Source organism: Pan paniscus, chromosome 23 (genome assembly GCF_029289425.2).
Source record: "Pan paniscus chromosome 23, NHGRI_mPanPan1-v2.0_pri, whole genome shotgun sequence".
NCBI classification, from domain to species: Eukaryota; Metazoa; Chordata; class Mammalia; order Primates; family Hominidae; genus Pan; species Pan paniscus.
Genome location: NC_085927.1, coordinates 41,118,417 through 41,143,043, shown reverse-complemented (window position 1 = coordinate 41,143,043; position 24,627 = coordinate 41,118,417). Strand labels below are relative to the sequence as shown.

General features: G+C 44.8%; 1 protein-coding gene across 7 annotated transcripts in view; it reads right to left on the bottom strand.

Moving 5' to 3' along the window:
• The window catches only part of RNF185 (ring finger protein 185), a 46,773-nt gene that overhangs the window by 19,103 nt on the left and 3,043 nt on the right, over positions 1-24,627 (bottom strand). For 3 of the 7 annotated variants that reach the window (XR_001337629.4, XM_003826928.5, XM_034948318.3), the window contains exon 2: positions 643-866. Coding sequence is in view for 6 of the 7 variants with exons in the window: in XM_003826928.5 (XP_003826976.1) it covers positions 643-818 (176 nt within the window). In the remaining variant the exon portion in view is untranslated. Of the gene's footprint in view, positions 1-642; positions 867-4,715; positions 4,814-4,907; positions 5,456-5,547; positions 5,670-24,201; positions 24,295-24,627 lie in introns of those variants that run through there. The other 4 variants (XM_063603410.1, XM_055105778.2, XM_055105777.2 and 1 more) reach the window with 4 other exon arrangements.

Below are 24,627 nucleotides of genomic sequence, written 5' to 3'. Positions count from 1 at the left end.
AATCCGACCTTCACCTAGCACCTAGGTTCTCAGAGCCAGAAAGGGCTCCTGTAACCATCAAGGCTGGAACAGACACCGACCTTGACACTTCATTTTGATGAGTGTATCTATCTATATATAAACATAAAATATAGTAACAATTATAGTCATAGCTAACACATAGTATTTACTGCAAGCTATGTGCTCTTCTAAGCCTTTTACGTATTTTGAGTCATTTAATGCTTGCAAACGACCCTGTAAAATGAGGCAGAATGTGTGTAAGTACCTTGTCCAAGGTCAAACAGGAAGGTGGCAGAGTCAAGCTTCAGAAGGAGGAAGCCCAGTTCCACAGTCCTTGCTTATAACCATTATGCTATACTGCCTCTAGGCTCAGCACAGCAAGTAGCAGGTAGTAAGTGCTCACTAAATGGTAAGTATTATTACTTTAGAGATGGGGAGAACGAGCTTAGAGTGGAGACAGGATTTGCCCAAGGTCATCCAGCTCATTGGTAGCAGAGCTGGGATGGGAACTCAGGTCTCTTGTCCCTTGAGCCTGAGTGTATTCCCAAAGTGAGCAGGAAGCATTCTGCTCCAAACCACCCAGGGTCACAGGCTTTCCAAACTTGGCAATGTGCTCTCTGGGGTGGAAGCAGGGGTACTGACCAGAAGAGGTGGCCACACAGGCTGATGACGGCATCCTTGGCTGTGTCCAAGCAGATGTTGCACTCGAAAGTGCTGTCCTGCCCTCCGCTCTCGCCAGCGCCATTGCTGCTCCCACTGGGCCCCCCTGCACTGGAGTTCTCAGGAGATGCAGAGGCCGAGGGCCCCTTGCTTGCCATCCTTGGCTGTCAGCGAAGCTCTGAGTGAAGACTTTCCCCAGGGAAATCCTAAAAGGCAGAGAACTCTTGACTGCCCATTTCTGCAGCCCTCTCCCCCCAGCTTCCATGCCAACATTCCTGTCTTCTCTAGGCTCCAGAGCTGATTATGACTGAATCCCTGAGCAGACTTCCCAAAGCGCTACAGAAGACAAGAGTTGTAGGGCACTACCCAGAGGGCAGTGACCCAGGAACTTCTCATGAATATGGTCCAGAATATATCACACAGATACGCAAACTCCACCAAATACAGAGCAGCCTCCAGATGGTTCTCCACAGGAACCAGGACCTTGTCTCACTCGTCTTTAGATTCCCCCATGATAATCAACCCAGGTGACAAATACATGCTACATTAAATGGAATGTTCAGGCTGTCCAGCCTCTATATTGACGGGTGAATCTGCTGAGGCAGGAAGGTTGTGATTGTCATATGCCAGAATATATATGTATATTTTTAAGAGATGGAGTTTCACTCTGTCGCCCAGGCTGGAGTGCAGTGGCACAATCTTGGCTCACTGCAACCTCTGCCTCCCAGGTTCAAGTGATTCTCCTGCCTCAGCCTCCCGAGTAGCTGGGATTACAGGTGCCTGCCACCACACCCGGCTAATTTTTGTATTTTTAGTAGAGATGGGGTTTCATCATGTTGGCCAGGCTGGTCTTGAACTCCTGACCTCAGGTGATCCACCTGCCTCAGTTTCCCAAAGTGCTAGGATTACAGGTGTGAGCCACTGTGCCCAGCCCATATGCCAGAATATTAAGAAATTCCTGTAACTATGAAAGGTTAGGAAGCTAATAAGGACCAGAAAGATCATCTGGTCCAAGGTCTTCCATATTGCAATCTTTTTCAATCCTCCTTCTGCCACACTGGAATACTATTCACCTTATTTTATCTAAATATATCAACTTTTTAGCCTCAGTACATTTAAAGAAGAGGTTTATGTCACTGTAATAAATGGAAAACCAGTAATACTTACCATAAGTAAAAAGGTTAATATAAAAGTAACAAATGAAAAGTTTACCCTCATACCACCTGACATCACCTGGCACACTCATACTATGTTTTGGACAATCTTGATCTGGTCCAATTTCTTTAGGAAACTGCAGTTACCTTGGCTAGCTGACTAATGTGGGGCTGAGACTGGGACTCATGGACACCCTGTTTGCACCATACCACTACATACTAAACTGGCCACTAAATGCTGGTATAAAGAGACCACTGTTGACCACCACCTCCAAGTCAAAGAACCCAGCCAGGAGTTGAACAAGAAAGAGGATAAAACCAACACCAAGGGATACCCAGGAATTCTGGATGCACATTAAGAATCTGTCAGGAGCCTTATCTGGCCACCCTCATCACCTCAGAAATTCCAAGTAGGAAATGTTCGCTGGCTACCACAGTCAGAGAAGTGGAGGCCTGGATACTGGACTCAGCCTCTAGCTTGCTAGGTGGTTCTGGGAACCTCCCTTTCCCTCTACTGATCATAATTTTCTCATCTGTAAAATGAGGCACTGGACTCCCTGGTGTCCTGGGTGGCCCCCTCCAGCTCTTAGACTGTGCCTCTCCAGGTCATCTTAACCTACTGTTACCTCCAAAACAAGCGGTCCCTTCACAAATTTAGGACTTACCACTGGAACACCAGAAGGTCACCCTGATGTCAGCTTCCAGAGTATGAGAAGACAAGGACCAAAAAAGTTACAGCCTTCTCAGACCCAGAAAGCTTCCTGCCTTCACACGGTGGACTCAGAGCTCTGGCCTCATGAGTATCCCTCACCACGATACCAGCTCAGTGACTTGAGCAGAGAGAGGAGGCCAGCTCACCACTTTTTCACTCAGTTACATCATTTTACATAATGTCCCAGAAGGGTAGCTGGAGGCTGGCGGCACCAGTGCCGTGCGCTGGCCTCGGCTCCAAGACCTTCTCTCTGACTTTCCTCTTCTTCATATTACACGTGCTCTCTTCATCTTAGGATAAAACCCACTTTTGAGGGCCACATTACTGTCTTTCCTCATTATTCCAGCTCAACAATCCTAAGTACCCAACCTATGTGTGTTTCTTTTTTAAAAAAAAAAAAAATCTTAAAAAATTAAAAATTGCTCTCCCTCCCCCTCCCCCTCCCTCTCCCCTTTGCACGGTCCTCGTCTCCCCTTTGCACGGTCTCCCTCTGATGCTGAGCCGAGGCTGAACAGTACTGCCGCCATCTTGGCTCACTGCAGCCTCCCTGCCTGATTCTCCTGCCTCAGCCTGCCGAGTGCCTGGGATTGCAGGCGCGCGCCGCCACACCTGACTGGTTTTCGTATTTTTTGGTGGAGACGGGGTTTCGCCGTGTTGGCCGGGCTGGTCTCCAGCTCCTGACCGTGAGTGGTCTGCCAGCCTCGGCCTCCCGAGGTGCCAGGATTGCAGACGGAGTCTCGCTCACTCAGTGCTCAATGTTGCCCAGGCTGGAGTGCAGTGGCGTGATCTTGGATCGCTACAACCTCCACCTCCCAGCCGCCTGCCTTGGCCTCCCAAAGTGCCGAGATTGCAGCCTCTGCCCGGCCGCCACCCCGTCTAGGAAGTGAGGAGTGTCTCTGCCTGGCCGCCCATCGTCTGGGATGTGAGGAGCCCCTTTGCCCGGCCACCCAGTCTGGGAAGTGAGGAGCGTCTCTCCCTGGCCGCCCATCCTCTGGGATGTGGGGAGCGCCTCTGCCCTGCCGCCCCGTCTGAGATGTGAGGAATGCCTCTGCCAGGCCGCGACCCCGTCTGGGAACTGAGGAGTGTCTCTGCCCCACCGCCACCCATCTGGGAGGTGAGGAGTGTCTCTGACCTGCCGCCCCATCTGAGAAGTGAGGAGCCCCTCCGCCCGGCAGCCGCCCCGTCCGGGAAGTGAGGAGCGTCTCCGCCCGGCAGCCGCCCCGTCCAGGAGGTGGGGGACAGCCCCCGCCCGGCCAGCTGCCCCGTCCGGGAAGGGAGGGCCAGCGCCCGCCCGGCAGCCGCCCTGTCCGGGAGGTGGGGAGCCCCTCTGCCCGGCCGCCACCCTGTCTGGGAGGTGTACCCAACAGCTCATTGAGAACGGGCCATGATGACAATGGCGGTTTTGTCGAATAGAAAAGGGGGAAAATGTGGGGAAAAGAAAGAGAGATCAGATTGTTATTGTGTCAGTGTAGAAAGAAGTAGACATAGCAGACTCCATTTTGTTCTGTATTAGGAAAAATTCTTCTGCCTTGGGATGCTGTTAATCTATAACCTTACCCCCAACCCCTGCTCTCTGAAACATGTGCTGTGTCCGCTAAGGGTTAAATGAATTAAGGGCGGTGCAAGATGTGCTTTGTTAAACAGATGCTTGAAGGCAGCATACTCGTTAAGAGTCATCACCACTCCCTAATCTCAACTACCCAGGGACACAAACACTGCGGAAGGCGGCAGGGCCCTCTGCCTAGGAAAACCAGAGACCTTTGTTCACATGTTTATCTGCTGACCTTCCGTCCACTATTGTCCTATGACCCTGCCAAATCCCCCTCTCCGAGAAACACCCAAGAATGATCAATAAATACTAAAATTAAAAAAAAAAATTAAAAATTATGCATATAGATTTTGGAAAGACAACCATAAAGTCAGATCAGTCACATCAGCCTCCTGATGTGATGCAACAGAAGTACACAGCACCACCAATGAAACATGTTTGCGTTAAAACTCAGACACTAATCAAGCATCTAAAATGAATTACCAGCCAGGCATGGTGGCTCATGCCTGTAATCCCAGCACTTTGGGAGGCCGAGGCAGGTGGATACCTGAGATCAGGAGTTCAAGACAAGCCTGGCCAACATGGTGAAACCCTGTCTCTACTAAAAACACAAAAATTAGCTGGGCATGGTGGCACACACCTGTAATCCCAGCTACTTGAGAAGCTGAGGCATGAGAATTGCTTGAACCCGGGAGGCGGAGGTTGCAGTTAACTGAGATTGTGTCATCGCACTCCAACCTGGGTGACAGAGAGAGACTCCATCTCAATAATAATAATAATAATAATAATAATAATAATAATAATAATAATAATAATAAATAAAATAAATTACCCATTTACAGAAAATATGGAGGATAGGTGCAAGTTATTAAACGACTCCATGAAGATGTCATCAGCCAAATCCAGAATGTGGGACTTTCTACAGGACAAACAATAAAGTTCTACAAAAAATAAATAGCATGGACAGGATTGGGGTTATAGATTGAGATACGAGATATTCCAACCACTTGTAGTATGTGGGTCTTACTGGAACAAGATTCAAACCAACCAACTGTACAAAGACACTTGTGACATGACTGACAAAAACTGTTTAGCCTAGGTATTACTCGATATGAAGGAATTATTGTTGGCTGGGCATGGTGGCTCATGTCTATAATTCCAGCACTTTGGGAGGCCAAGGTAGGTGGATCGCTTGAGCTCAGGAGTTGGAGACCAGCCTGGGCAACATGGTGAAACCCTGTCTCTACCAAAACAAAATAAAACAAAACAAAAATTAGCTGGGTGTGGTGGTGCATGTCTATGGTCCCAGCTACTCCAGAGGCTGAGGCAGGAGAATCGCTTAAGCTTGCGAGGCGGAAGTTGCAGTGAGCCAAGATTATACCACTGCATTCCAGCCTGAGTGACATGGTGACTCTGTCTCAAAAAAATAAATAAATAAAAATAAAAAATTAGCTAGGTGTGGTGGTACACACCTGTAGCCCCAGACAGTCAGGAGGCTGAGGTGGGAGGATCACTTGGGCCTGGGAGGTGGAGGCTGCAGTGAGCTGTGATTGTGCTGCTGCACTCCAGCCTGGGTGACGGAAGAGTGGAAACCCTGTCTCAAAAAAAAAAAAGGAATTACTGTTAATTTTGTTGGGTATGATAATGATATATTTTTTTTTTTAAACAAAACCTGATCTGCTAGAGACACATTTTTTTAAAATATATATATATATTTTTATTATACTTTAAGTTCTAGGGTACATGTGCACAACGTGCAGGTTTGTTACATATGTATACATGTGCTATGTTGGTGTGCTGCACCCATTAACTCGTCATTTACATTAGGTATACCTCCTAATGCTATCCCTTCCCCCTCCCCCCACCCCACAACAGGCCCAGGTGTGTGATGTTCCTCTTCCTGTGTCCAAGTGTTCTCGTTGTTCATTTCCCACCTATGAGTGAGAACATGAGGTGTTTGGTTTTTTGTCCTTGTGATAGTTTGCTGAGAATGATGGTTTCCAGCTTCATCCATGTCCCTACAAAGGACATGAACTCATCATTTTTTATGGCTGCATAGTATTCCATGGTGTATATGTGCCACATTTTCTTAATCCAGTCTACCACTGTTGGACATCTGGCTTGGTTCCAAGTCTTTACTATTGTGAGTAGTCCCGCAATAAACATACGTGTGCATGTAGAGACACATATTTTTGAAGCAATACAATGTTTGGGATTTGCTTTAAAATACTCCAGGGGGAAAAAATAAGAATGGAGAGAAAAGATGAAACAAGAACAAGGAAGTTGGTTGTTGAAGCTGGGTGATGAATGGAGGTTCACTGTAATAGTCTGTGTGTGTGTTTGAAAATTACAATAAAAGGTATTTTTTTTTCTTTTTTTGAGATGGTCTCGCTCTGTTGCCCAGGCTGGAGTGCAGTGGTGCAATCACAGCTCACTGCAAGCTCAACCTCCTGGGCTCAAGCAATCCCCTGCCTCAGCCTCCCAAGTAGCTAGGACTACAGGTACACACCACCATGCTCAGCTAATTTTTAAATTATTTTGTAGAAACAAGGTCTATGTTGCCCAGGGTAGTCTCAAACTCCTGGGTTCAAGCAATTCTCCTGCCTCAGCCTCCCAGTGAGCCACCATGCCTAGCCCCAATAAATGGTATTTTTTAAAAAGATTAAGTTGTAGAAGAGTATGTATATAAACTTATTTGGGTAAAAACTAAGTATGTATATGAGTATGTATGTGTGTGGATCCATACACAGACAGACAGGCACACACACACACACACACACACACAGAGAGAAAATGCCTAGAAAATACACATTAAACCATCAACAGTTATTTCTGGGATTGTAAGGGCTAGGAGACATTGAATTATTATATTCTTACCCTGTTTCAATGTTTTATAACAAACAAGTATTACTTTCACAAGAACATTTTTAAAAAGGAAATCATGAAATGTGAAGTATTTTATATATGTTACAATAATGAATATAGGTATTAGAGAATGGCTTTAGGCCAGGCATGGTGGCTCATGCCTGTAACCCTAGTACTTTGGGAGGCCAAGGTAGGAGGATTACTTATGCCCAGGAGTTTGAGGCTGCAGAGAGCTATGAATGTACCACTGCACTCCAGCCTGGGCAATTAGAGCGAGACTCTGATTGTATTAAAAAAAAAAAAAAAAAAAAGTCTTTAACAATGTGGAAGAACATACTCAACTGTATTACTTTTTTTCTTCTTTTTTTTTGAGACAAGTCTCAGTCTGTCACCCAAGCTGGAATGCAGTGGCGTGATCTCGGCTCACTGCAACCTCCATCTCCCGGGTTCAAGCAATTCTCCCTGCCTCAGCTTCCTGAGTAGCTGGGCTTATAGGTGCCCACCACCACGCCCAGCTAATTTTTGTATTTTTTAGTAGAGACAGGGTTTCGCCATGTTGGCCAGGCTGGTCTTGAACTCCTGACCTCAGGTGATCCACCCACCTCAGCCTTCCAAAGTGCTGGGATTACACGTATGAGCCACTGCACCCGGCCTTTACATGTATTACTTTTGAAATCAGTCAAAAGAATAATAATACATAAAATTTCTTCCCCCCGCCCCGCCATGTTCTGGTTTCCACCCCATGTTCTGGTTTTCCCCAATCCTGAAAGTTCTGAGTTCAAGTCCTGGTTCCATCACTGACTGTCCATATGGCCATGGTAGATCCCTTGATGATTTGAATCTCTTTTCTCACCTGAAAAGTGAGAGTATCATGCCTCCTACATGGCTACTGAGGTAGCCCTATGAAATAACACAGTGACCTGGAGGGCCCTCCAAGGCAGGACAGGGCTGTTGCTGTTGGGGAGGCACGCATTTCATACCATGTAACCTGGTCCACTGCCACCCCACTTCCTGGACCCAACAAAGCTGTGCATGGCCCATACTCCTACACACAGGCATGAGGGGACAACCACGATCAAGGTAGGTGTTGGAGTAGGAATGGTTAAGGGACAGTAACAGGTCAGCTCAGAGTTTGCAGGGAGTGGCAGCCTTGTGCCAGGCCAGGCACTGAGACAGGCCTGCATGTCCCAACTGTAGGCAGGCCATATCACTCTCCTTGTAAATCTTAGTAGACACCACGTGGTCCCCACCCAGGATCTACAGCCCCAACCTAGCAAGCACTCAAATATTTGCTGAGTGAGGATGGGCACGCATGACTGACTTTGGTCAACTCCCAGCTGGCTGGTCACCAACTTTTCTTTGTAACATATTCTGGGCCCCACAGCTGCATACTCATCCCTGGAGCCACCTCTCCTCACCTTCTCCTACCCCTATGCACAGGAATCTCAGCACACCAAGGTGGCATGGCAGAAATCAGCAGCTTCCCCTGGGGATTGTCTACTGAGCACCTACAGAACCATATGGGCCTACCAGGACTGGGACAGTGGCCCAAAACATAGAGGTTCCTGATCGGCTCAGGAACTAGACAGAAAGAGAATCAGGTCCTGAGCATACCTATATGGCCATCCTGCTAAAATTTCTCATGGTCCCTGTAGAAGCTACAGACTTTGACCTGACCACAGAGCAACCTTGTTGTGGCTAGTTCTGTGCCTCTGTCCCTACCCTGACCATTCTTTTCTCCTGACCAGAATCCACTCTCTAGTTTTCAAAGCATTTCACATCTATCGCTGCGTTTTATCCTCATGCCATTTTACAGATGAGGACACTGGGCCAGGGACATTAGAGGACTGCCTAAGGCCAGGACACCATGCAATGCCAAATTCAGACTTCCTAACACAATATTCAGCACTCTCTTCATTCTTACGTTTTTCTATTAACATGCTGCTTTACAAAATTAAATACCTGGTCTTTGTCTTCCCTCAAATTTATCGTACAATGTTGTAACTTTTGTGCTGTTTGAAATGAGTGCAGAGTAAATTAATCACTCATCCATTTATTCATTCAACCAACCAGCAGTTTTCCAATGCCAATTACATTTGAGGTCTGGTGCTACCAACTGTGGAGGAGTTACAAAGAGGAATAAGACCAAGTTGAGGTCTTGGAGTCTAGTACAGGAGCTGAAGGCACATAGATTAATTTTAAGAATTCTAAACAAGGGGCTCCATCAAACTCACCTGTTTTTCCTTTCGTTGTTGTTTTTGCCTGTTTTTCTTAAACAAAGCATCCTCTCACCCCACGAAAGATCTGGTTCCCAGATCCCTTCAGAGATTTAAATAGGATCTGGACCTAGATCAGGCCTAAGAATCTGTATGCTTTTAATGTAGCCCTCACTTTCTACCCTAGATGATTCTCTAATTAACAGAGTTTTGGAAACCCAGCTCTAGAAGAGGGTACAGCTCTATCAATAGCACAAAGCAATACCAACAAAACACAGTATTTTAGAAGGACAGAAACCTCAGGGCCTATCCAGCTACAATCCACAGGGACTACAGAGAGGTCAGATAAACTTGGGGGGTAAGGGACAAATCTGCTGAATTCACATCAATCAGCATTTAGTCCAACTGGAACACAGCTGATCATTTTAAGAAATAAGTTCACACCTAGTTTTGAAAAACAGTCCTAACTTTGAGATGTCCAGGGCAACACATGTGGTGCTGGGACTAACGTGGATTTGCAATACTTAATGATCCTGTAGGAACACAGAGCCTGCCGGCTGAAGTTGACTGACCCAGTATCTTCAATATATTACCTTCCCAGAGCTGGCCTTCGGTCTACTTGGTCTGGCCCACCTCACAGGAATTGAGCAAGAAAGAGAACACGAGAGTTGAATATCCCTGCAGGAACCACCAGGGAACTTGATCTCATGAGGAAATCTCTCTGTAGCATTCTTAAATTCAATTATCAAGTTCTAGAGAACTGTAGGAATTCATCATCTGCCTTTTCTGTCCCTTTAACTCCAAGAATTTCCAGACCAGGGTGTAGTGAGACACCTAGAAATGTTAATCTTAGATATGAAGATTATGAATTTGGGTGATAAATAACAGGCATGATCCCAGCAGAGGTCTCATTTCTGTGAGCACATGCTTATTCACACGGAAGCTTTCTGCCAGGAACCCTGGCATGCCTGAGCCTGTCTACGCTGCTCATTAGACTGCTGCTGGACCACACGTAGGCAGAAATGGGACCTGCATTCCAAGAATGTCTGCATCACACTCATAGAAGGCTGGAATGGGAAGAACTCTGAATAAGTTTATTGGAACTTGGAACACACAGAAACCAGCTTTGAAATTTTAAAGTCTAAGTGGTGTTTAGGTTCCTAGGCTAGCCCATGGAGATTTGGCCCTCAAATACAGGATCAGAAGAACAGAGAAGGCTGAAAGGACTGGCTTCTTTTCATTGGGGCTGCACTGGTCCTTTTCTCTGGTTCCCTCTAATCTTCCTATCTACTTAGTAGATAGGAATGAATCTTCAAAGATTCATTAAAGATCCTATTATTTGCCAGGCATTCAAGATACAGAAATAAAACATTTTTTTCAGTCTAAAGGGAGACACAGACAAGTGAACCAACAAGGCAACCCAGTGTAGTGGGAACTGACAGAAGTGTGTACATAGTACCTGAAGACAGGGAATGCTGGGGAGGATGTAGACACAGTACAAGGAACAAGTGCATAATTCATGGTAAGGCAGCAAGGGCTGGGACTAAGGGAAGAAGAAAAGCCTTTGACTCTCAGTGCCCTTCAGCCCTGGCCTGCCTGGCTCACATACCCTATAGGGTACCTAACCCAGATCTGCCTAACCTTCCAAAGGGCTCCATGATTTTAACGTCTCTTTTTCTCCCCAACTAGCTCCCATTACCTGGTTAAATAAACTGGTACGTCCACATAATAGATTACACAGCCACTAAAAATAATGCTTCCACAGAGATTTTGCTTACGTAGGAATTTCAATTACATGACATAATGTTAAGTGAAAAAAACAGGATGGGCTGGACACGGTGGCTCACGCCTGTAATCTCAGCAGTTTGGGAGGCTGAGGCAGGCGGATCACGAGGTCAGGAGATCGAGACCATCCTGGCTAACACGGTGAAACCCCGTCTCTACTAAAAATACAAAAAATTAGCCGGGCGTGGTGGCGGGCACCTGTGGTCCCAGCAACTCGGGAGGCTGAGGCAGGAGAATGGTGTGAACCTGGGAGGAGGAGCTTACAGTGAGCTGAGATCGCACCACTACACTCCAGCCTGGGTGACAGAGCAAGACTCTGTCTAAAAAAAAAAAAAGAAAAAGAAAAAAGCAGGATGTAAAATTGTAAACAAAATTGAATATATATGTGGCCAGGTGCGGTGGGTCATACCTGCATTCCCAGCACTTTGGGAGGCTGAGGCAGGAAGATTGCTTGAGCCCAGGATTTGGAGCAGCTGGGAGTCTGACACAGGAGAATTGCTTGAACCTGGGAGGGAGAGGCTGCAGCGAGCCCACTGCACTCCAGCCTGGGCGACAGAGCGAGATTCCGTCTCAAAAAAAAAAAAAATTTTTGAATTTATTTGTTATCAGCAGGTTAAAAATATACCAAAAAAAGAGGTCAAAAATATTAACTGTAGTAGTCTCCGGACAGTGGACTTATGGACAAATTTCTTAAGCTTTAAAAAATACTTACATGTACTTGCCACCTTTTCCATAGTGAGTACTCTGTTAATACTCAGGAGAAAACAGGCCAAGCATGGTGGCTCACACCTGTAATCCTAGCACTTTGGGAGGCCAAGATGGGAGGATTGGTTGAGGCCAGGAGTTCGAGACCAGCCTGGTCAACACAGAGAGCTCCCATCTCAAATTACAAAATAAAAGATGTGAAAGGTCCAATACCTTCAGATCTCAGTAGAGAACAAAAAGGAAACCAATCTGAATTAAGTACATTCACAACTGAGGTGTGAATGGTCCTTAGAATAATCATCATCTCAGAAATTTTAACAATTTTAATTTTATGAATTTATTTTTTTAATAAGTAACACGTTTACATGGCTCAAAATTCAATAGGTACAACAAAAGGATATAGGCTGAAAAGTCTCTCCCTATCCCTGGAACCCAATAGCCCTGTTTTCTACCTTCAAGACTGCTTGACTATATTATTAGTATAAACCCTAGAAGTAGAACTGCAGGGTCAAAGTATTTATATTTGTAACTTTGAGATAGTGCTGAATACCCCCAGGGAAGATGTGCCAATTTATATTCCTATGAGAAATACATAAGACATTTGTTTCCCTAAGTCCTTGACAATGACATGTATGTTTTCCAAAAGATGATATATGGCTTTTTTTTTTTTTTTTTTTGAGACAGTTTCACTCTTGTTGCCCAGGATGGAGTGCAATGGCGTGATCTCGGCTCACTGCAACCTCCACCTCCCGGGTTCAAGCAATTCTCCTGCATCAGCCTCCTGAGTAGCTGGGATTACAGCTGTGCGCCACCACATCCAGCTAGTTTTTTGTTTGTTTGTTTGTAGAGATGGGGTTTCGCCATGCTGCCCAGGCTGGTCTCGAACTCCTGGGCTCAAGCAATCCACCTGCCTCAGCCTTGGCCTCCCAAATTGCTGAGATTACAGGCAATCAGCCACCATGCCCAGAGATAACACATATCTGAGTGGGGATTCTAGAGTCAGCTGTTCCTACTTTTTCACATTTTTGTCCACTACATTTTTTTTTTTTTTTTTAAATTTGAGACAGAGTGTCGCTCTGTCACCCAACTGAAGTGCAACGGCACGATCTCGGCTCACCGCAACCTCTGCCTCCTGGGTTCAAGCGATCCTCCCACCTCAGCCTCCCAAGTAGCTAGGATTACAGGCACCCGCCACCACACCCAACTAATTTTTTTGGTATTTTTCGTAGAGGCAGAGTTTCAGCATGTTGGTCAAGCTGGTCTCAAACTCCTGACCTCAGGTGATCCACCCACCTCGGCCTCCCAAAGTGCTGGGATTACAGGCATGAGCCACCACACCCAGCCTCTTCCATTATTTTTAAATACAAAGAATGTTTTGTTCATTTGTTGGGTTTTAAGCTTCAATTATTTTTGAAAAATTACCATGTTTCATTTTTTAAAAAGGACAAAATGGAGGACAAGAATGGTGGCTCACTCCTATAATCCTAGCACTTTGGGAGGCCGAGGCAGGAGGATCAGTTAAGGCCAAGAGTTCAAAACTAGCCTGAACAATATAGTGAGACCCCATCACCAAAAAAAATTTAAAATTAGCCAGGTATGGTGGCGTGTGCCTGTAGTTCTAGCTCCTTGGGAGGCTGAGGCAGGATGATCACTTGAGCCCAGGAGCTCAAGGCTGCAGTCAGCGATGATGACGCCACTGCACTCCAACCTAGGAGACAGAAGGAGACTCTGTTTCTTAAATTAAAAAAAAAAAAAATTTTTTTAAAGAGTGAAATGGGATTTGTACTACCACTGGCACAAACTTTTAAGTGTCATCTAAGAAGTTGCCTTTTGTCATAAAATGTTCCTTAACTTTTTTCCTTAAAAACTAGCACGGCACAGAGGAATGTGATGGCTGAGTTCAAATCTCAGCTCTGCAACTTATTCTGTGATTTCAGACAAGTTATTTTCTTTCTGAGCCTTTGTTTTTCTCATTTGCTAAAATGAGGCTAATATCTTCCTCACAAGATAGTTCTAAGAAATAGAGATAAAACAGTACGGGAATAGCATAGTGCCTGGCACATAGTTAAGTACTCATGAAATGTTAATCCCCCTCCCTTTTAAGGTCTCTGAGTTCACTGAAGGTAAACTGTTTTTGTATATTCCTCATAGAGATATGCAACCAGCAGGTACTTGGTTAATTTGCTGAGTAAATGAGTCACAACTTTCCTTTCTCAATGAGCATCATTCCTTGAATGCAGAGTAGATGAGACATCAGAACTGTGTATGTTTATGAACTGAGAGGAAATCTAAAATTAGATACAATCTGACCCAGAGAAAATCAGATTTTCCCCAAGTGTTAAAATTAGGGGACACTTGTTATATTTCTTATCACTATAAGTAACATCAGCTAACACTCTGCTCAGCCCTCTACATGAATTATCTCATTTAATCTTTATGGCCTGCCTTTAGGTAAACACTACTGTATCATCATTAGCATCCCTTGGGATGTTAAATAAAGGCTCAGAGTAGTTAGGTCACTTGCCCATGGTCACAGACCTAGTCAGAGGCAAAGCTTCCCAACCCAAGCCAACGTCCTTAACGAATGGTAACTCAGTGATCTGTTCTTGTGCGTCTTGTCAAGTGCAGACCCAGCTTCCAGGTTCCTTACTCAGCACAGGGCTAGGTGCCTCAGGAGCACCTGATATATACATATGCGTGTGTGTGTGTGTGTGTGTGTGTGAATGAGTTGACAGATCTGATGCCCAGGAGCAATTGAACTGTACAACTCAATATAGCCAACTAGAGTTGTGGAAAATCAGTATCCTATAAGAGCAAAACATGCTGTTCAGAACTGGAAATGTTACATAACTTAGAGTCAATTTTTTTTTTTTTTTTAAGTATTACCCAAAACTCTTACACAAATGAAAAAAAAATTGAGGGATCTGCAACCAGAAGTAGTTTCAAGTTTTCTCAAATTTCTCCCTATTAAAGATAATATACTCACACAGAGGTTTGGTTATCCACCGAACTATTACCCACTCCAGTGAGATACCTTCTAGGGCCAACAGCACAGTTCCTGACAGGAAGTAGATGTTTGATTAAGGTACGTGAATGAATGAAGGGGATTTAATTTCAATCAAACCAATACAGCTGAGGAAAATAGTGTTTTAAAGAAAAGCTCTTCAGACTGGACAGATACCAGTCAAGGGCTGTGAATTTCTAGTATAACACCGTGAAAGAAATAATCTGGAGCCAGAGGACTTAGCCTAAGGCTCAGGTCTGTCACTCACTATGCCAGTGTCCTTACCTGCAAATGGGGAATAATTGTTCCAGCCATCCCTTTCTCATGAGAAAAGTTTAAAAAATAAGGGTTTTGCTTTTTTTTTTTTTTTTTTTTTGAGACGGGGTCTCACTCTGTTGCTCAGGCTGGAGTGTAGTGGCACGATCTTGGCTCACTGCAACCTCTGCTTCCTGGGTTCAAGTGATTCTCCTGCCTCAGCCTCCTGAGTAGCGGGGACCACAGGTGTGCACCATCACGACTGGCCAATTTTTGTATTTTTAGTAGAGACGGAGTTTCACCTTGTTGGCCAGGCTGGTCTTGAACTCCTGACCTCAGGTGATCCGCCTGCCTCAGCCTCCCAAAGTGCTGGGATTACAGGCATGAGCCACCGCGCCCAGCCTTGTTGTTATTTTAAATAAGTATGAAACAGTGCCTAGCCCCTATTAGACAAAGAAATTAATGAGGAAGCAGTAAGATTAATATTCTGAATTCATGATTGCAGGCGTGCACCACAATGCCTGGCTAATTTATTTGTATTTTTAGTAGAGACAGGGTTTCGCCATGTTGGTCAGGCTGGTCTCGAACTCCTGACCTCAAGTGATCTGCCCGCCTCAGCCTCCCAAAATGCTGGGATTACAGGCGTTAGCCACCACACCTGGCCAGGTTTCACTTTTATTTTCACACAGTCAGTGAAATCTCATTAATTCATATTCTATAAAATGTCATTAATTCATATTTTACCTGAGGTTGAGCTAAAGACCTCTAAGATATTCTGAAGGTAGAGTATAAAAACAATAAGTTTGACAAGATCTAACCGATTAAGTAGAAAACTTTTTAGATTTTAATACCCGGTATATACTTGACAAAACAATGATCTCACTTCTCCTTTCTTTTTTTTGAGATGGAGTTTCGTTCTTGTTGCCCAGGCTGGAGTGCAATGGCACAATCTTGGCTCACCGCAACCTCCGCCTCCTAGGTTCAAGAGATTCTCCTGCCTCAGCCTCCTGAGTAGCTGGGATTACAGGCATGCACCACCACACCCGGCTAATTTTGTATTTTTAGTAGAGATGGGGTTTCTCCATGTTGGTCAGGCTGGTCTCAAACTCCCGACCTCAGGTGATCCGCTTGCCTCGGCCTCCCAAAGTGCTGGGATTACAGGCACAAGCCACCACGCCCAGCCTCTCACTTCTTTCAACAGGAGGTCCTAACTAGGACCAACTGTGATTAAAGATAAAACCAAAATGATACCATTTTGAAAAGTCTATAATATTGACTTTTACAAATTGGTCTTGTGCCTTGAGCCACCTCCATTGTATTTGTTACCAGTGCTGTTTGGCAAACACTTAGAGAATGCCAACTACCAGGCCCATGATAAAAATAAATCAGAGGGCTGGGTGCAGTAGCTCACGCCTGTAATCCCAGCACTTTGGGAGGCCGAGGCGGGTGGATCGCCTGAGGTCTGGAGTTCAAGACCAGCCTGGCCAACATAGTGAAACCCTGTCTCTACTAAAAATACCAAAAAAAAAAAAAAAAATTAGCTGGTCGTGGTGGTGGGCGCCTGTAATCCCAGCTACTAGGGAGGCTGAGGCGGGAGAATCACTTGACCCAAGGAGGCGGAGGTTGCAGTGAGCCGAGATGGCGCCATTGCACTCCAGCCTGGGCAACAAAACTCCGTCTCAAAAATAAATAAATAAATAAATAAATAAATAAATAAATAAATAAATAAATCAGAGAAGGTCCTGGTTCCTGTGCTCAAGGAGTTTATAACCAAGTCAGAATGTAACTATTAAAAAACAAAAAGCTTCTCACACTAAGAAGTGCCTTGGCAGAGATGATAGTGTTAAGAAAAAGCAACAAACTTCCTTAGGCTTTGCCCAGGATCCACTCCTGTATTCAGAGACCTGTCCATCTTTAAAAACCCCCACATGCCAGGCACAGTGGAACATGCCAGCTACTCAGGAGGCTGAGGCAGGAGGATTGCTTGAGGACAAGAGTTTGAGACCAGCCTGGGCAGCATACAAAGACCTTGTCTCAAAAATAAATAGATAAATATTAAAAAATAAAAACCTGGCCAGGCGTGGTGGCTCACACCTGTAATCTTAGCACTTTGGGAGTACAAGGTGGGTGGATCATCTGAGGTCAGGAGTTCGAGACCACCTTAGCCAACATGGTGAAACCCTATCTCTACTAAAAAATACAAATTAGCTGAGTGTGGTGGCACATGTCTGTAATCCCAGTTACTTGGAAGGCTGAGACATGGGAATCGCTTGAACCCTGGAGGTGGAGGTTGCAGTGAGCTGAGATCATGCTACCGCACTCCACCCTGGGTGACAGAGTGAGACTCTGTCTCAATAAATAAATAAAATAAATAAAAAATAAAAACCACATCTGGCCAGAGATGGTGGCTCATGCCTGTAATCCCAGCACTTTGGGAGGCCAAGGCAGGTGGATCACGAGGTAAGGAGATCGAGACCATCTGGCTAACATGGTGAAACCTCGTCTCTACTAAAAATACGAAAAAAATTAGCCAGGCCTGGTGGCAGGCAAATGTCGTCCCAGCTACTCGGGAGGCTGAGGCAGGAGAATGGCATGAACCCAGGAGGCGGCGCTTGCAGTGAGCAGAGATTGCACCACTGCACTCCAGCCTGGGCAACTGAGCAAGACTCTGTCTCAAACAAACAAACAAACAAACAAACAAAACAAAAAACCACATCACTGTTACATCACAAGGCACTTCTGAGGAGCAATTAAGAGAGCGAATATCAGAGTCAGGTGCTATAGAAACTATCACAGGAATTAACCTGGCAACTGGACCCAGGACTTGGCCAGTGAGTCCCCTAGGCCATTTCCACAGAAGCAGACACAATCTGGCTCAATGAACATAGAAGTGCTGCTTCTAATCTTTGCACGTCCTTAGGCCAGCTGGAAGACAAGGATCCAACACTCAGGAGCTTTGTTCCCAACGACCAATGAAATGAAGAGATGGACTCCTGTCATCTACAGCAGATGCAGAGTAGAGAAGTACGGTTTGAAGGCCAGGTGTGGTGGCTCAGCCAGTAATCCCAGCACTTTGGAAGGTGGAGGCAGGCAGATCACTTGAGCCCAGAAGTTTGAGACCAGCCTGGGTAACATGGCAAAACCCCAATCTCTACAAAAAAAAAATACAAAAATTAGCCAAGAGCAGTGGCGCATGCCTGTGGTCCCAACTATTCAAGAGGCAAAGGTGGGAGGACTGCTTGAGTCCAGGAGGCAGAGGTTGCAGTGAGCTGAGATCACGCCACTGCACTCCAGCCTTGGCAACAGAGAGACCCTGTCTCTAAAAAACTAAAAATTAAAAAAAGAGAAGTAGGGTATGATAACCAGGCAGCAATTAGGGCCGCCTCTGAGAATTTTAAACCAGGAGCCACTTGGTCATGACTTTAAAAACTATATTTCTGGCAATGATTTCTTGGAATGACACCAAAAGTACAGGTAACAAAAGAAAAAGTAGACAAATTGGATTTCATAAAAATTTAAAAATTTTGTGCATAAAAAGACACTACCAATAGAGTAAAATGGCAATTCACAGAATGGGAGAAAATATTTGCAAATCATATATCTGAAAAGGAATTAATATCCTGAATACATAGATAACTCCTAAAACTTAACAACAAAACAATCTGATTCAAAAGTGGGGCCAGGTATGGTGGCTCAGGCCTGTAATTCCAGCACTTTGGGAGGCTTAGGCAGGCAGATCACTTGAGGTCAGAAGTTTGAGACCAACTTGGGCAACATGGCAAAACCTTGTCTCTACTAAAAATACAAAAAAAATTAGCCAGGTGTGGTGGCACATGCCTGTACTTCCAGCTACGTGGGAGGCTGAGGCAAGATAATTGCTTGAACCCAGGAGGTGGAGGTTGCAGAACCCAGATTCCACCATTGCACTCCAGCCTGGGCAAGAGAGAGAGAGACTCTGTCTCAAAAAAAATTTTTAAAGGGTGGTGGTGGGGCGGGGGGGCAAAGGACTTGAATAGAGACATTTCTTCAAAGAAGAAATACAAATGTCCCAAAAGTACACAGAAGGGTGCTCAACATCACTAATCATCAGGGAAATGCAAATCAAAAGCACAACGAGATACCATCAGAATGACTACTATTTTTATAACACCAGAAAATAACAAGTTTTGGCAAGGATGTAGAGAAATAGAACCCCTGTGCTCTGTTGGTGGGAATGTAAAATGGTACAGCTGCTGTGGAAAACAGCACGGAGGCTCCTCAAAAAAATTAAAAACTGAACTACCATATGATCCAGCAATTCTACCTCTAGGTATGTACCCAAATAATTGAAAGCAAGGTCGCAAAGGAATAGCTATACATCAATGTTCACAGTAGCAGTATTCACAATAGCTGAAACATGGAAGCAATCCAAGTTTGCATCGACAGATGAATGGATAAGCAAAATACATACAACGGAAAATAATTTTATCTTAAAAAGGAAGAAAAATTCTCACATATGCTACAACATAAATGAACCTCAAGAACATCATGTTAGGTGAAATAAGTCAGTCAAAGGAAGACAAATACTAAGCTGGGTGCAGTGGTGCCCACACGTAACCCCAGCTACTTGGGAGGCTGAGGCAGAAAGATCACTTAAACCCAAGAGTCTGACACCAGCCACACGGTTAGACCTCATCTTCAAAAATAAAAAGGACAAATACTGTATGATTCTACTTATATGACGTACTTAGAGTAAACAAAATCATAGAGACAGAAAGTAGAATAGTGATTGGCAGTGGCTAGGGGGAAGAAGAAATAGGGAGTTATTGTTTAATAGACACAGAGTTTCACTTTTGCAAGATGAAAACAGTTCTGGAGGTAGATGGTGGTGATGTTTCTAGAACATGAATGTACTTAATACCACTGAGCTGTACATTTAAAAAATGGTTATGATGGTAAATTTTATATGAATTTCACTACAATTTAAAAAACTGGGCACAGGTACGGTGGCTCATGCCTATAATCCCAGCACTTTGGGAGGCCAAGGCAGGCGGATCACTTGAGGTCAGGCGTTCGAGACCAGCCTGGGCAAATGGCAAAACCCCATCTCTACTAAAAATACAAAAATGAGCCAGGTGTGGTGGTGAGCGCCTGTAATTCCAGCTATTTGGGAGGCTGAGGCACAATAATTGCTTGAACCCAGGATGCGGAGGTTGAAGTGAGCTGAGATGGCACCACTGCACTCAGCCTGGGTGACAACGGAGTGAGACTGTCTCAAAAAAAAAAAAAAAAAAAAGGAAAAAAAACCCCCTACGTTTCCATAAAAGGTCATACATTGTGTGATTTTCTTATTAGAATCTTATTAGAAATATCCAGAATAGGCAAATTCATACAGATAGAAAGTGGATCAGAGGTTACCAGGAGCTGGGGGGAGGAGAGAACCAGGAGTTATTGCTTCATGGGTAGAGTTTCTGTTTGGTATGCTGAAAAAGTTTTGGAAATAGTGGTGATGGTTATACAACATTGTGAATTTACTTAATGCCACTGAATTGTACATTTAAAAATAATTAAAATGGGCCAGGCACAATGGCTCACTGCTGTAATTTCAGCACTTTAGGGGGCTGAGGCAAGAGGATTGCTTGAGCCTCAGAGGTTGAGGCTGCAGTGAGCTGCCACTACACTTCAGCCTAGGCCACAGAGTGAGACCCTATCTCAAAAAAAATTTAAATAGATAAAATTAGTTAAAACAGTAAATATTATGTTATGTACATCTTACCACAATAAAAAAAAATTTAAGAAAATCTATGCTCCTTATTTAAAAAAATCAAAACTACATTTCTATCCCACTAAGAACATACCAAGTACTTATTATACACATTACGTCTACATAGTAAGACTTATTAAATAAATGAAAAGTTAAGGAAATGGAAATCTATGTAGGCCATCAGAAGTAACGCTTATAGGCCAGGTGCGGTGGCTCACGCCTGTAATCCCAACACTTTAGGAGGCTGAGGTGGGTGGATCGTCTGAGGTCAGGAGTTCGAGACCAGCCTGGCCAGCATGGTGAAATCTCGTTTCTACCAAAAATACAAAAATTAGCTGGGCATGGTAGCAGGCACCTATAACCCCAGCTACTCGGGAGGCTGAGGCAGGAGAATCATTTGAACCCGGGAGGCGGAGGTTGCAGTGAGCCAAGATCGCACCATTGCACTCCAGCCTGGGCAACAGAGCCAGACTCTGTCTCGAGAAGAAGAAGAAGAAGAAGAGGAAGAGCAAGAGGAAGAGGAAGAAGAAGAAGAAGAAGAAGGAGGAGGAGGAGGAGGAGGGGAAGGGAAGGGGAAGAGGAAGAAGAAGAAGAAGAAGAAGAAATGCTTATAGAAGAAGCTGGCAAAAACATGGAGACATTAAAATTAAAATGTGTGTTTTCTTCAGTTTTAGATGTTAATAAGAAAAAGCAAGATATGGACCTGTGTACAGTGAGTGATTCCAACTATTAAAAATGTGCCCCGTAGCAGGAAACAAGAAGGAAATATAGCAACTGCAACAAAGGTTCTCTAGATACTAGAGCTAGGGATGACTAGGGTGGGGAGAGGGAGATTTTTCTGTATTTCCCAAAATGTCTAAAATGAGCACATCGGCAGGGCATGGTGGCTCATGCCTGTAATCCCAGCACTTTGGGAGACTGAGGTGGGCGGATCACTTGAGGTCAGGAGTTCGAGACCAGCCTGGCCAAGATCATGAAACCCCATCTCTACTAAAAATACAAAAATTAGTCGGGCATGATGGCACTTGCCTGTAATTCTAGCTACTCAGGAACTGAGGCACGAGAATTGCTTGAATCTGGGAGATGGAGGGCTGCAGTGAGTCGACACTGTGCCACTGCACTCCAGCCTGGGCAACAGAGCAAGACTCCATCTCTAAAAAAAAATAATAATAATAAAATAAGCACATACTACTTTCACAATTTACATTACTGAAGTTTTTGTTTGTTTCAAGGTACGTGTCCAAGATGGTTTGGTTACGGCCAAATGCTGTAGGGTCAAGATAGGCCTAGGAGCACTGCAGTTATGTAGCTATGAGCAGCTAGTCCTGAGCATTGAAACCACCACTGACTCCTCTACTCTCTGCCTATAACCAGACATACAGCAGAGTGGCACCCAAAATGAAGGCTCCCCGACTAGTCTTATCATATCTTGGATGACAACCTCATTTCTGGACGCAAATAGTACCCTTCCTTTCACTTGACCATGGCCACTCCAACGCCACATGGCCAGAAGTGGCTGGGTTTGAGTCAAGCTCTGCATGGTCAGTAGCCTCAAATGGAAATTTACTTTGTGCTTTAGTATGTCCAAATCCAACTACATTCAGATCAGGGAGATACTGGCATTGCCTCAGAATTTGCAGGTCAAATCACTGAGTTATTTCAAGAGATCTGCAAACTCTTTGAATACCTACATTCAAAATTGTACACGATAACAAATAACTCAATTACAAAATGAGCAAAAGATCTAAACAGACATTTCTCCAAATAAGATATGCAGATGGCCAATAAGAACATCATCATCATCATCATCAGCCATTAAGGAAATGCAAATCAAAACCACAATGAGATATCACTTCACACCCACTAGGAGAGATATAGTTTTTTTAGTGGGCAATAACAAGTGTTGTGGATGCGGAGAAACTGGAACCCTCATAAATTTTAGTGCAAATGGCCAGGCGCAGTGGCTCACACCTGTAATCCCAGCACTTTGGGAGGCTGAGGCAGACAGATCACCTGAGGCCGGGAGTTCCAGACCAGCTTGACCAACATAGAGCAACCCTGTCTCTACTAAAAAAAAAAAAAAAATACAAAATTAGCCGGGCGTGGTGGTGCATGCCTGTAATCCTAGCTACTTGGGAGGCTGAGGTAGGAGAATCGCTTGAACCCGGGAGGCAGATGTTGCGGTGAGCCAAGATTGCGCCACTGCACTCCAGCCTGGGCAATAAGAGTGAAATTCCATCTCAAAAACAAACAAACAAACAATTAAAAAAAAATAAATTTTAGTGCAAATGCAGGCCGGGTGTGGTGGCACACCTGTAATCCCAGAACTTTGGGAGGCCGAGGCAGGTGGATCACCTGAGGTTGGGAGTTCAAGACCAGCCTGCCCAACATGGTGAAACCCCACTCTACTAAAAATACAAAAAACAGCTGGGCATGGTGGCACACGCCTGTAATTGCAGCTATTCAGGAGGCTGAGGCAGGAGAATCGCTTGAACCCAGGAGGGGGGTTGCAGTTAGCTGAGATCATGCCACTGTATTCCAGCCTGGGTGACAGGGTGAGACTCCGTCTCAAAAAAAAAAAAAAAAAAAGACAATGAGGAACCGTCCCAGATATCTGATGAGACCAGGGAGACTTGACAACTAAATGTGATGTAGGATCCAGGATTGGGTCCTGGAACAGAAAAAGGACATAGTGCGACAAACGGCAAAATCTGAATAAAGTCTCTAGATTAGCTAGTAATATTGCATTAATGTTAAATTTCTTGTTTGGAAAATTCTGATATAATTATGTACAGTTTTGACATTAGGTGAAGTTAGATGACAGATATACAGAAAGTTTGTGGATTATTTTTGCAAGTTTAGTGTAAGGGTAAAATTATTTCAAAATAAAAAGGCCGGGCGCAGTGGCTCATGGCTGTAATCCCAGCACTTTGGGACGCCAAGGCGGGTGGATCATCTGAGGTCAAGAGTTCAGGACCAGCCTGGCCAACACGGTGAAACCCACCTCTACTAAAAATACAAAAATTGGCCAGGTGTGGTGGCGCATGCCTGTAATCCCAGCTACTTGGGAGGCTGGGGCAGGAGAATCGCTTGAACCTGGGAGGCAGAGGTTGCAGTGAGCTGAGATTGTCCCACTGCATTCCAGCCTGGGCAACAAGAGTGAAACTCCATCTAAAAAAAAAAGAATAATAATAATAAGGGGCCAGGCACGGTGGCTCAAGCCTGTAATCCCAGCACTTTGGGAAGCTGAGGTGGGTGGATCACTTGAGGTCAAGAGATTGAGACCATCCTGGCCAACATGGTGAAACCCCGTCTCCACTAAAAATACAAAAATAAGCCAGGCGAGGTGGCGTGCACCTGTAGTCCCAGCTACTCAGAAGGCTGAGGCAGGAGAATTGCTTGAACCCGGGAGGTGGAGGTTACAGTGAGCCGAGATTGCGCCACTGCACTCCAGCCTGGACGACAGAGTGAGACTCCGTTTCAAATAAATAAATAAAATAAAATAAAATAAAAAGTTAAAAAACAATACATGGCTGGGAGTGGTGGCTCATACCTGTAATCCTAGCACTTTGAGAGGCTGAGGCAGGAGAATCGTTTGAGCTCGGGGATTTGAGACCAGCCTGGGCAACATAGTGAGACCTCATCTCTATAAAAAACGTAAAAGTTAGCTGGGTGTGGTGGTGTGTGCCCGTAGTCCCAACTACTCGGGTGGCTGAGGTGGGAAGATGGCTTCAGCCCAGGAGGTCAAGGCTGTAGTAGGCTACGTTCGTGCCACTGCACTCCAGCCTGGGCAACAGAGCGAGTCACTGTCTCAAAAAAAAAAAAAAAAAAAAAGTATACGATGCAGGTCAGGAATTGGCAATTTTTTTTCCATAAAGGGCCATAGAGTAAATACTTCAGACTCTGTGGACCATATGGTTTTTATGGGAAGTAATCAACTCCACTGAGCAGCATTAAAGCACCCAAAGACAATATGTAA